Source organism: Halichondria panicea, chromosome 4 (assembly GCF_963675165.1).
Source record: "Halichondria panicea chromosome 4, odHalPani1.1, whole genome shotgun sequence".
Classification (NCBI taxonomy): domain Eukaryota; kingdom Metazoa; phylum Porifera; class Demospongiae; order Suberitida; family Halichondriidae; genus Halichondria; species Halichondria panicea.
Window position 1 is genome coordinate 7,744,353 of NC_087380.1, and position 12,275 is coordinate 7,756,627.

General features: G+C 41.5%; 1 protein-coding gene across 1 annotated transcript in view; it reads left to right on the plus strand.

Moving 5' to 3' along the window:
• The window catches only part of LOC135335555 (uncharacterized), a 30,587-nt gene extending 18,318 nt beyond the window's left edge, over positions 1-12,269 (plus strand). The window contains exons 11-16 of the mRNA XM_064531090.1: positions 8,071-10,553; positions 10,629-10,869; positions 10,962-11,083; positions 11,371-11,526; positions 11,642-11,690; positions 11,958-12,269. Coding sequence (XP_064387160.1) covers positions 8,071-10,553; positions 10,629-10,869; positions 10,962-11,083; positions 11,371-11,526; positions 11,642-11,690; positions 11,958-12,253 — 3,347 coding nt within the window. The 3' untranslated portion in view covers positions 12,254-12,269. The remainder of the gene's footprint in view (positions 1-8,070; positions 10,554-10,628; positions 10,870-10,961; positions 11,084-11,370; positions 11,527-11,641; positions 11,691-11,957) is intronic.
• Positions 12,270-12,275: the final 6 nt, after the last annotated feature.

Sequence of the window (12,275 nt, forward strand, 5' to 3'; positions counted from 1 at the left end):
AGCAGAAAGCAAGTTGGTTTTCATAAGATGGTTCAATGATGAGTTTTAATGTTAGCTATGTATTCTATGTACTGGTGCCTGTCTTAAAGGCTAGATCACTCTGATGTTGAAAGTATAATCGATTTTTAGTGTACAATTTTGCAACATTTTGCTCCAGGACAAGTACAAGAGGTCAAAAAAGTTGAAGTGATCGAACAATCGGCTTTTAGCTGAGGAGCTGTTGCACTTCCCAAAGGTCCACTCTTGCGTTTAATATCAACTTTGTTCTATATGTAGCAGCAAGTCCAGAGATACAGTCCCACAAAGTATTTTACATGATTTTACATAGAACTTGCAGTAAAGACAATGTGCCACGCCCATTTTGGGCAACACGGATTGTATGTACACGTCATCAAGTTTCATATCCCTCTCTCTTCAATCTCTGGTCTCATGGATCAGCCCCCTCCTAAGAAGGGGTCTGAGCTCTTGTCTTGAGGTCATTTCACAATGGAATGTGCCAGACCAATGGAATGTAATCAATTCCTGACCTTACGCCCCCGCGTATTTGTTATTGTACAAAGCGTCAAGCGCAGGCATCTCTCTCTCTCTCTGAAGAATGTGCTTTAATCTATTACATGTGTGTCTTTTGCCTGGTGCTAACTCTGTGCCCAAGGACCCCTGCTTGGCTTGCTTATGCTTCGTAGCAGCGTCTATGCATGAAGTGTTTACCATGCGTACTGCATACGTTAGTGATTATCCAAATGCGTTGAGCAACGTGCAGTTCTTTATATTGCCTCCTATAATATCACCTGAATAGAATAATGATTGAGCCACTGGAATTCCAGCGTGTGCACACAACTACATCGAGAGTGCTCAGACGGTCCTTCAGGTCCGGCTGATCCATGAGACTAGGCATAGCTATGCATTCATTTGTACATGAGCTGGTACTATAGATTAACGCGTCTGATGCCAGTTATAGCAAAATACCGTAGAAACCGACTATAAGCATATCTTTATTTTAAGCGCATGCTCAAGTGCAGGGTTTTTATACTAAGCGCTTTTCTAGTCAGATTGCATGTAAGCAAAACAGCATTAAAATTGAGATAAAAAGTGTACTGTAAACAACTCAAGATTTCTTGTAGCACCTTTTTTCACCCAAAATGTATTGTGGACATAAATACTGATAACACTATTACCATGGTTACTATCTTGTTGTGTGCGTTAGCTTTAACTAGCCTCGACTCTAGCCTCCTTCACCGGCCTTTGAAAGAAGGCCTGCTATCGACTGCTTGCGCATGCGCCAAATTTTTGGATTTTTTTCCCGTAAATATTCCTATAATACTGGATACATCAGAGAAAATATCCTAAAAATCATACACAGAGCTATATAGCTAGCTAGCTAGAGACAGAGCTGTGTAGGTTTGTTGTACTGCTATTTCTTCTGATAGAATCAGTAGCAGTAGTATAGTAGACTTTCACCAAAGTTAGTGTTAAATGGGCGTGGCCTGTCCATATAGGCTCTTATCAGCCGTCACTCCTTTCAGACGATCGTCATCCACACTGTTGCAGGCTGTGAGTCTTTTGTTAACATAGCAGGCTAAGGGTAGCTATCAGAGAATGCTATCCGATGGGCTAGAAACCTCAATCGAACTTTCCCTTCAATCGACTTCCTTTCGTTGTGATGTCATAGTTTTACTGAGCATAAACGATGTTATCCAAAGCCCCCAGATACCGGGGGGATATTAGCGCATGCGCAAGCAGTCGATACCAGGCCCACTTCCCTAGTGGAAAGTGCGGCCTGGGATCAAGGCTACCTCAACTCAAGCCCCTTGAATAGTATTTACTGTTGGCGCGTGGATGGACAATTAATTTATTAGTTACCGTATTTTATCTCATTGAACGTTAAAACAGTATTTTATCTTATTGTGATAAAGAACAGAAAAAAGAAAAAGGAGAGGCTACTTCCCTGTATATACTGTAGACAGAGACAGCTAAGTTAATCATCAGCTCTGTAGATTTATTCATTAACCCTTTAACCGCCACGGGCCACGATCGTGGCCCGCAATAGTGACTTTTTTTGCGAAATTCTAATTCTGCGATACTTAGGAAGTAGCTCGAACTACGCACATCCCTGTATAGAGGAAGAGCTGTAGAATCACCTGCAATTTAGTCTAGAAATTTCCAAGCCACGTTGCTATGTTAAAATTCATTAGCATCTTACCGCACGAAGTTTATAGCTATGGCTAGGTTGTTTACTTGTGCCGATGTGCTTGAACAGCTTGAGGACAGCAATGGCGATGTCTCCTCTGGTGATGACAGTGCCTATGAAGGAGAGGGGATAGTAGGATACCTCCCAAAGGCTACCAGCTTTATGCCAGACGCTGATGAACTGTCTGGGACTGAGGACATGCATGACATGGACCTAGACGCTAGTGCTATGGACCAGGACGGTGAAAGACCAGGAGAGGGCTCACTGTGTGACTCTGGCAAGTATAGTATAGTATAGCTAGAATATCAGTAGTGTAAGTATAGTATAGCTAAAATAGAATTAGCAGTAATGAACAGTCTTTATGTGAGCTTGTAAATTTCATAGATCATTCACCGATATAATACATGTACGTATTGTACTTCAAATTGATATATCTTAGCACTGTTACATTCATATGATGTGAAAATCAAGCTTAGTCAAGCCTTTATACCATATGATAGGCTGATCCATAAAAAAAATTTTTGGATTTTATCTCACCGCTGGCCGAGCATTTAAAATGAGAAAAACGGGTGAGCGTAATAACCGTGGTTGTTATGGCAACACATGTTGCACCATTTTCTTCCTTGTTGTATGGGCATTCTATTGGTATATGGTTTATATGGTTGCTAGGCATTTTATTGCTCTGGAAACTCGATAGAGAATTTACAGACATTTCACTTCACTGTTAATTAAGAATCCGACGGTTAAAGGGTTAACTTGAGGCTCGGATCGGATACACACTCAGGCGACAAGTTAATCTCATAAGAAATTAGTTAAACGTTAAACCTGTGGGTAAAAAATAAATGTGGATAAGTACAGTGGCTGTGACGTAACATAATGTGAGGACTACTTTACTTATTGATTTACACAATAGATTTACCATTGAAAGCACTATATCCATTAATACACACTCAAGCAACAAGTCCCTCGGATTGGATACACACAAGTCCCTCGGATTGTAAACACATTCAGGCCACACAGTTCTCGGATCAGATACCACGTACTTACTCTGTGACCAATTTTCGTCAAATGTCACAACAATACTTCCTTCCAAAGAGAATGGCACTGAACGTCGAACAGACACACCAACACTTTGAAGATGGCTTCACTCAGAGAAACAAGAGGAGAAATCACCATCACAACACTTCTTTCATCACAACACTTCTTTCAGAGAGAGGTGCACTGGTCCTGTCACACTTCACATCAATCAAGAAAGGGAGTGTCTGGAAAGCAGATGGACTTGCTCTGGGACTTGCCATAGCCGGTCGGTACGGTACCCACATAAACACCAGCGTACAGACACTTCAACGCCTCCAGCTGCTTGTCTTTCAAGACTATAGACCTGGTTTTCCAACACAGGATAACGTGTACGTGAGAGCAGAAGAGAAGGTAGCAGCCATTACACAACTTGGACTAGATTTTTTTTTTCAATGACATCATTATAATAATAAATGAAACGGATATCAATGTTTTAATTAATGTTCTAAATGCGGAATAAGAATACTGATAAATATACTACAATTTACGATTACCAAGATTCTTGGTAATTCTGGCGCATGCGTAAACAGTGTATATAACCAGGCCGCCTTTCTCAGCGGCCTGGAATCGAGGCTAGACCTTAACTAACATTTAAAGCTTAAAGAAGCTATATTACTACCAAAGAAAGCTTTTTTTGATAGAAGTATTTGGTATGAGGTCATTCACAGCTCAGATTACAGTAACTTAATTGATAAAAATGCTGAAAAAAGGAGCATTCATAATTATGCATACTGTACAAAATACACGAAAGCAGGAAAATACTAACATAGTTCTATAGTAAGAGCTTTCTTTTGATACTAAGATGGGGTCATGAAATTGTGTATTGGAGGCTGCATTCTCAAAAGAGTTGTTTAACCCTTTAACCGTCGGATTCTTAATTAACAGTGAAGTGAAATGTCTGTAAATTCTCTATCGGGTTTCCAGAGCAATAAAATGCCTAGCAACCATATAAACCATATACCAATAGAATGCCCATACAACAAGGAAGAAAATGGTGCAACATGTGTTGCCATAACAACCACGGTTATTACGCTCACCCGTTTTTCTCATTTTAAATGCTCGGCCAGCGGTGAGATAAAATCCAAAAATTTTTTTTATGGATCAGCCTATCATTATGGTATAAAGGCTTGACTAAGCTTGATTTTCACGTGCTAAGATATATCAATTTGAAGTACAATACGTACATGTATTACTATATCGGTGAACGATCTATGAAATTTACAAGCTCACATAAAGACTGTTCATTACTGCTAATTCTATTTTAGCTATACTATACTTACACTACTGATATTCTAGCTATACTATACTACTTGCCAGAGTCACACAGTGAGCCCTCTCCTGGTCTTTCACCGTCCTGGTCCATAACACTAGCGTCTAGGTCCATGTCATGCATGTCCTCAGTCCCAGACAGTTCTTCATCAGCGTCTGGCATAAAGCTGGTAGCCTTTGGGAGGTATCCTACTATCCCCTCTCCTTCATAGGCACTGTCATCACCAGAGGAGACATCGCCATTGCTGTCCTCAAGCTGTTCAAGCACATCGGCACAAGTAAACAATCTAGCCATAGCTATAAACTTCGTGCGGTAAGATGCTAATGAAATTTTAACATAGCAACGTGGCTTGGAAAATTCTAGACTAAATTGCAGGTGATTCTACAGCTCTTCCTCTATACAGGGATGTGCGTAGTTCGAGCTACTTCCTAAGTATCGCAGAATTAGAATTTCGCAAAAAAGTCACTATTGCGGTGGCGGTTAAAGGGTTAAAACAAATGGTCACAGGTAACGCACACAACATGCCAGTAACCATGGCAACGATGTTGTCATACTGATCCTACAGTGCAGCCCTTAAAATCTGCACATTTCCTGAAAAATTGCAGGTGTCCTGCAAGTGTCCTGCAACCTACTTACAAAGGATAGTGCAATGTTTCCTGTATACAGTTTCCTTTACTATTCCTGAAGAAGTTCAGGACATGTGTAAGATTCATAAGGAAAGTTTACAGGAAATTTTGTACTATCCTGAAAATATAGGAAATTTAGATATTTTTCCTGTGTACTACACAATCATGTATAGTGTTCATGAATATTCATGTCAATATCATCTTACTAATAATTATTATAAAGATATGTATCGTCATAATTATAATTATGATGTTTTATAGGCTTCATGGTACTGCATCAAACAGCGTGGATATAGCTTTCGCACAGCAAGTTATTAGTTAGTGGCCTTCAGTAAGGCGTTAAAGCTTCGTTGTTGAATGAAAGCAAGCAAAAACTGAACTTCCACTGTTGGCTGCATGGGATGGCTGGCTAGCTAGCTACACGCGTCCTTTAATCGAGGTACATGTTTACAGCTGAAGTGATCCCGTACCAAGAACAATGGAAAAGGGTCACTGAAGTAAAATTATAATTGTGATTGTCTTCTTTACTTATCCTGATCCTATTGCCCCAGAACATTAGCAGGAGCCATAATATTATTATATATGTAAGACTCCAGTATTCTTTGCAAATAAAACGAGCAAAAGCTAAACTTGTTTCTTCTTTGTATTTCTTGCCTCCACTGATAGGAGAGTGTGGTTATGTCATTAATTTTATTGATAATCAGGTCTGCACGGGCTTTTCTGAGCCCGTGTATGTAATTCACTGCAAATTTTTGGGTTGGGAGGTCATCAAGAAGTAGCTTATTAGCAGGTTTGGAGAGGAGGTGTATAGGCAGACAGTATGGGGGAGGGCCATTGATAGCAGCATTTCCCTGGTGCTCTGGAGACCTGGGCAGACCAGTAAGAAGTGGGTTACGTCCTCAGCAGCGGAGTGGCATAGCTTGCAAGTAGGTGATCTTTCACCTCCCCTGAACCTTGAGGCATCCCACTCTAGGCCCACTAGTATATAGGTGAATTTTGAAGTTCGAGCGCTGGAGCATTTGTCTGTCCCCTTTGCTAATGAGCCACTGAGGGCAGATTCTTCCCTGGATAAAGGAAGTTGAGTTGCATTTGGCTATAGGGAGCCCACTGCATTCAGACTGCAGTTTGGTGTAGAGTATATAGAGTTCCTTTGATCGACTTCTTCCATGTAGGCTTGTTGCAGTTGCACGTGGCCTTGAGTCAAGGTAGGGATCACTTCAGCTGCAAATACTTAGTCAAGGCTTGATTACGTATTTTCAGCTGATATACTATACTCCAGCTAGCCTGGCAGGAGCCATAGTTATACTTCTCTTAGTCTAAGACTCTAGGCTTCTTTGCTGTGATCCCAGTCCACAGTGCATGTCTCATGTAGTTGTACCGGCCGTTGTTTAGTTTAGTTTTATTGCTCTTGAGTTGCTGTGCTAGTCATAGGCATGCTACATGCACTGCATTATAATTATACCATTCCTCTGGTTTCTTTAGTATCATGTCACCAGCCGAGGGTTTGCACTTTAGTGCTCTAGTTATAATTATACAGTAGCTGTCAGAATAAAGTTCCCCATAATTATACTGTTTGCATTAATTTAGTGTTGCCATTTTTGCGCAACAGAAAAACTCTATAATTTGAACGCAACCGTTGTATTTAACTGTGCATTGTAAAGCAAGTGAGACTAGTTAGTGCATGTACATTATACAAATTATATCGGTATAATTATGTTGATTATTAGATTGCTACATGGACTTCATAATTATGTATATAATTATATACTTTGTTTTGCGTTTTAATAATTATCATGCCAGGGTTTCATCTAGGATAAAAAATTGGGGGGGGGGAAGGTTTCAATGCCCGGGTTCCCTTAACAGGACCCGCGCCTCGACATGGCTACCCCTCAACAGGGATTATTACTCAATGCTCAGTATGCAGCCTACATATACATGTGTTCCCTAACAGGACCCGCCATTGTAACCCCCCTTTTCGGTGTCGTACCCAGGTATTTTCCTAGTTTTGGGGAGTACACTACCTATTTCTATTCCTTGGGGCTGAATGAGGGCCCCCAACACTTACGTGCTTAATGCTAATCGCAGGGGCCCCTCTCTCAGTACTCCCCCAAAACCTAACCGCAGTCACGTGACCCCAACCTCTAGCATGACAGAGATAAATGGGCACGTGACATCCGCTTAAGTGTGCATTCTTGAGAAACTTAATATTAATTTTTATGAATCATTATCGTAAGTATTATATAGCCCATGTTCACTTTATTGGCTGTGAACTATTTCATTCATTACTTGATATCATCATGTAACTATACAACTGAAATGATAATTGAAGTGAAAAGTATATAAAGTGCATGTATTCCTCTCTCCTATTGTGATGGTGGCAGTCTCCCAGTATCACTTGAGCATATCCTCCACCCCTCACCTAGTGTACCTGTTTGCAGTCATGCTCTCTATACAGTAGCCATCATAATTATAAGGTCCTCCCGTTGCGTTTTTTAAAAACGGCAAGCTGGCATAACAACGGAACAGCAACACCATTACATATTTATACCAATACAGTTACATTAAACGTAATATTGAAATATCATGACGTGCAGTATCTACTGAATAATCTCAATCAGCAGAGCCCTAGCTCCAAAGGATTATACGTATTGTTAAATATTTATTATGAACTTTGGACAATTTTTGAGAGGTCTTGTTCAGAAAATTATGAAATTGAAACTACCGAATTCAGCTACATTGATTAAACGGAATTGAAGTTAGTACCGTTGATCTAGTGTGTATTTTATCAACCGTACATGCAATCACAATTGCAAATGGTACAAAATGTGCCACAAGTTTACCACTATATTCTTTGGCGTATTTAATCAATAATTATGTATAATTATGACCGATTGTTTAATCCTTTACAGTCTATATTCAAAACCAAACCTACTTGAAGAAACTGGACGAGCTGATGACCGACAAAAACAACACCATCGAGCTACACTATCTCAAGACACACTTCATTGGTCCTTCGGGTATTGGCAAAACGACCACTCGACAGCGGCTTGTTGGATCCATTACTAACCTGTCTTTGCTGCCCGAAGATCAAAGGAAACGTTGCAGTACATTACTAGCCGAGTGTGAACAAGTATTGGCCTTTGTGGACAAATCTGGAACAAAGCTTGAATTCAAAGCATCTTCAAGTCTAGAGGAAGAAACACAGTTTATCTTCTCTTACCTTATGTCCTGTGAACCTTTTGAAGACAGCAATACTAGTCCACCTAAGGAACAGCCCACACAAGAAACCACTGACCCCAAGAAGCAAACTCAACTCAAGATCGATGAAGCACCAGTATCAGCAACTGATCAGCCAACACCAGAACCACCGGAAAAGATCAATGAAGCTGCTACTGCACCCAAAGAAACGTTATCACCAACACCTGGGACAACACCAGAAACGGTATCACCAACTGATCAGCCAACACCAGAACCACCGGAAAAGGTCGTGAAAGTGACCACTGTAGATGTTGGAAAGGTTGTCTCGAGACTCCGGCGTATTGTGGGTTCAGGAGAGTACACTAAAGAGCTGCTGAACAAAATCCTACTCAATCTGGTCGATATAGGTGGGCAGCCTGGATTCGTGGAGATGTTTCCATTTTTAAGCAAAGGCCCAGGGATTTTCCTGGTATTCTTTCGACTGGACAAAGATCTCGATGACATGTGTCAAGTCTCCTACGAACGAGGAAAGGACAAGATCACACCGTACGATTCAACGTACACAAGCAGAGAATCACTCTCTCAAATCCTCTCAGCTATCAGCCACCATACCAAGATTGACTCGGATATTGACAGAGAGCAGTGTATTAAACTGGGCAATCTAGGCTATGCTAAGCCTGTTGCTACCCTCATAGGTACTTTCAAGGATGAACTGGCAATGCAAATCAAAGTCGATCTTCTGTACGAGAAATGTTGTTATTCAACCAGCAAGAGCGATAGTACCACTGCCAGTCAAGGCCACAAACAAAAGAAAGCAATTCGGAACATTTTGACTCAACAGAAGAGTGATGAGCAAGCTAACGTCAGTGCAGAAGATAGGGCTGCCATTGAGCAAACAGTCAGCCAACACCTCAACTCAGACACTTTCAAGAAAGATGTCCAAGACCGTTTAGAGCAAAAGTTGACAGAGAAAAACGAAGCTGTGACCAAGATTACCAGCAAGTTTGAGAAATTACTTTATAACCCAAAAGACAAGAAGTTCATAGCAGTGGACAACTACGAAGGCACTGATTCTGATATGGAACCTCTTCGTGAGCATCTTCATGGCTTTATCAGTAGCTATTTCAGAGATGCCAAGCTTCGAATTCGCCCACAACAGCTTTTGTTTGGAGTTGTACTGAGAAAAGAATTTGACATCGTGTCTATGGAAGACTGCATTCGTATCGGTACCGAGGGATTAAAGATGAGAGAGAAGGAGGTTCGATTCACCGTTTGGTACCTGGATCGGTACGTTGGAACTTTGATCTATCATCCAGAGATCAAGGACAAAGATGGTTGGTTTGGGAACTTTGTCATTTGCAACCCCCAAGTGGTATTCAACAGTCTCAGTGTTCTCGTTGTCAATCCGCTGCTGGAGCTCCATTCTGAAGACAGCCGTATTCAGTTTAATGATGCTGAGAGAAGGAATTGGATACTCAAGGGGCAATTCTCACTGAAAACAATCACTCGATGCCATTCCGATGTAAACCAGGGTGTGAAGAAAGACCAGTTGATTCCTGTTGAGAAGCTGCTCATACTGCTCGAGCATTCCCACCTTTTGGCCAAAATCACAACAGTGGAGGAAGACCATACCACAGAAGAAGTTGAAACGACATATTTCATCCCCGCTATTCTCAAGTGTGCATCTCGCGAGGAACTAACGAAACCACCCCCCACTGGCATTGATACACCCTCTCCAATCAAGATCACATTCAAACCCCAATACGTTCCCATTGGAGTATTTTGTGCCATGATCAGTGAATTGGTCTCAAGGGGGAGTACTGGAATTCTGGGCATGACTTGGAAACTTGCCACTGATACCTCAGTAAAGAGAAACCTCGTCTCCTTTCACATTGACGAATCTGCCAAGCATTTTGTTACCCTTATCGCTAACGTCGATTGCTATGAGATACGGATTATTCGACAGGACAGGGACCATACGATGCACGAGCTTTGTTCCTACGTCCTCTCAACCCTCCTCTTGGTGATGAAGGACATCAGTCCACTACTCACTCCAATCATTGCCTTCGACTGCTACTGTGGCAAACATAAAGATGGTTCCAAGCTTTGTCTCCTCACACCTGGAGCTGATCCCTGCTTTAAATGCACCAGCAAAGTCTCTCTGAGTCCTCACCAAGAATGCTGGTTCGCAGAAGTAAGTACTATAGCATTTTAATTCTTCATACAATGACCTATATCATTTCTGTATCATATCTTTAATAAATTACAGGAAGTCAGCCTCGGGGATGATGTGTTCCTCCTTGCCCTGCCCTTTGCCTCTAAGCGAGAGTTGAGGGACAAGAGCCTCTCTTTCGAGTGGAGCAAGAGAAGACCCAGAATTAGTGGGACTGAAAATGAATTGGAAGTCAAGGCCCCGTCAAATAGTCACTTCAAGGGCTTTATCAGTTGTGAGATCTCCAAGAACCAGAAGCATTTCTTCACCGTGTACCACTGCCTCAAAGAGAGTGTTGGTGAGAATAATGTTAGAGCTTGTATGCAGATTATAATTAGGACACTTTTACGAATGTACTGTACATGTATAATTTAATTTCAATTGTTACAGAGCACACCTCCAGCTCTGAAACTGATCAGCTGTTTGCAGATGTGAAGGAAGTGATCAAAGAGATACGCTCTGACTGGTACACCCTGGCTATAGAACTGGACATTGACTATGCAACTAGGAATGTGAGACCTTAAGAATGTGTCCCTCCACCACCTTGAGTGTATTCTCCCAGTGTAGTCCTAATTATGTGTGTGCACTATTTAATTGACTGCTGCGGTTATTTAATGGTTGAATAGTGAGCATTTAAATAATACATTTTTAGAATGAGGTATCTATAGCAATGCTGATTCTGCATATTTGGTGTGGTCTTGTATGAAGTACCAACCTATTTAACAGGTTACTATAGCAATGTAATGTTGAGCTCTTACTAAGTATTTAATACTGTGTTTCACTGTGTGTACCGATACAGAGTCTTGAGAAGGACTATCGCTGGGTTGAGCCATGCTTTGAGGCCATGCTGACACACTGGGTGAAGCGCTCCTCTCCTCCCCCCTCCTGGTCTGCCCTTGTTAGAGCACTAGAGTCTCCCGCCATTGCTCGTGGGGACATTGCAACAACCATTAAGGTTGGCAACTATATTACAATTGAAAGCTTTATTTTGTATAAATTGTTGCAGTACATGTTCTATCCTCTACGTTATAAACGCAAGTAGCTAAAAATTATTTGATTTCTCTTTACAGACAAAAGCTACCAGCGACATCTCTCCTGATATTTTTCATCTCACTCACGGTGTGCTGCCATAACTTGTATTGTATAGTATTACTGTATCAACCGTAAAATAGCTAATGCTTAATTGCTCTTCATATCTGTCGTTCTATATTCCATTCCATTCCGCATTCCTCCTTTTACAACATGCCTTTCCACTTCCTCCTATTGTGTACTACCAGCCATATACAGTGTATTGTACATGTACTGAGTCTATTTGTTCACATTACATGTACTTAGGTCTCCAGTGTGTGGGCGTATCATGCTCTAACCATTTCCTCTCTCCTGCAGGTAACGCTGGCTACAGTGTGCTGGTGAGCTGCAGTGAGAAGATAGTCCAGTCACTGTCTCATGAGCCCAAAGCCCTAGCTGTTAGTTTCCTGTCAGTCGGACTCATCACTGAGCGTGTGTTGCGAGAGACTAACGAGCTGAACGAGATCAAAGCTGACAAAGCCACTAGACTGTACACTGCCCTGCTGGGTGTGGTCAAACACCACCCTCACAAGTACCACGAGTTTGTCTCCACTCTCAGACTCAACCCACTACACACTGACTTGGTCACACTATTAGATAGCAAGTACACGTAGTTTGTCTACACGTATATACGCA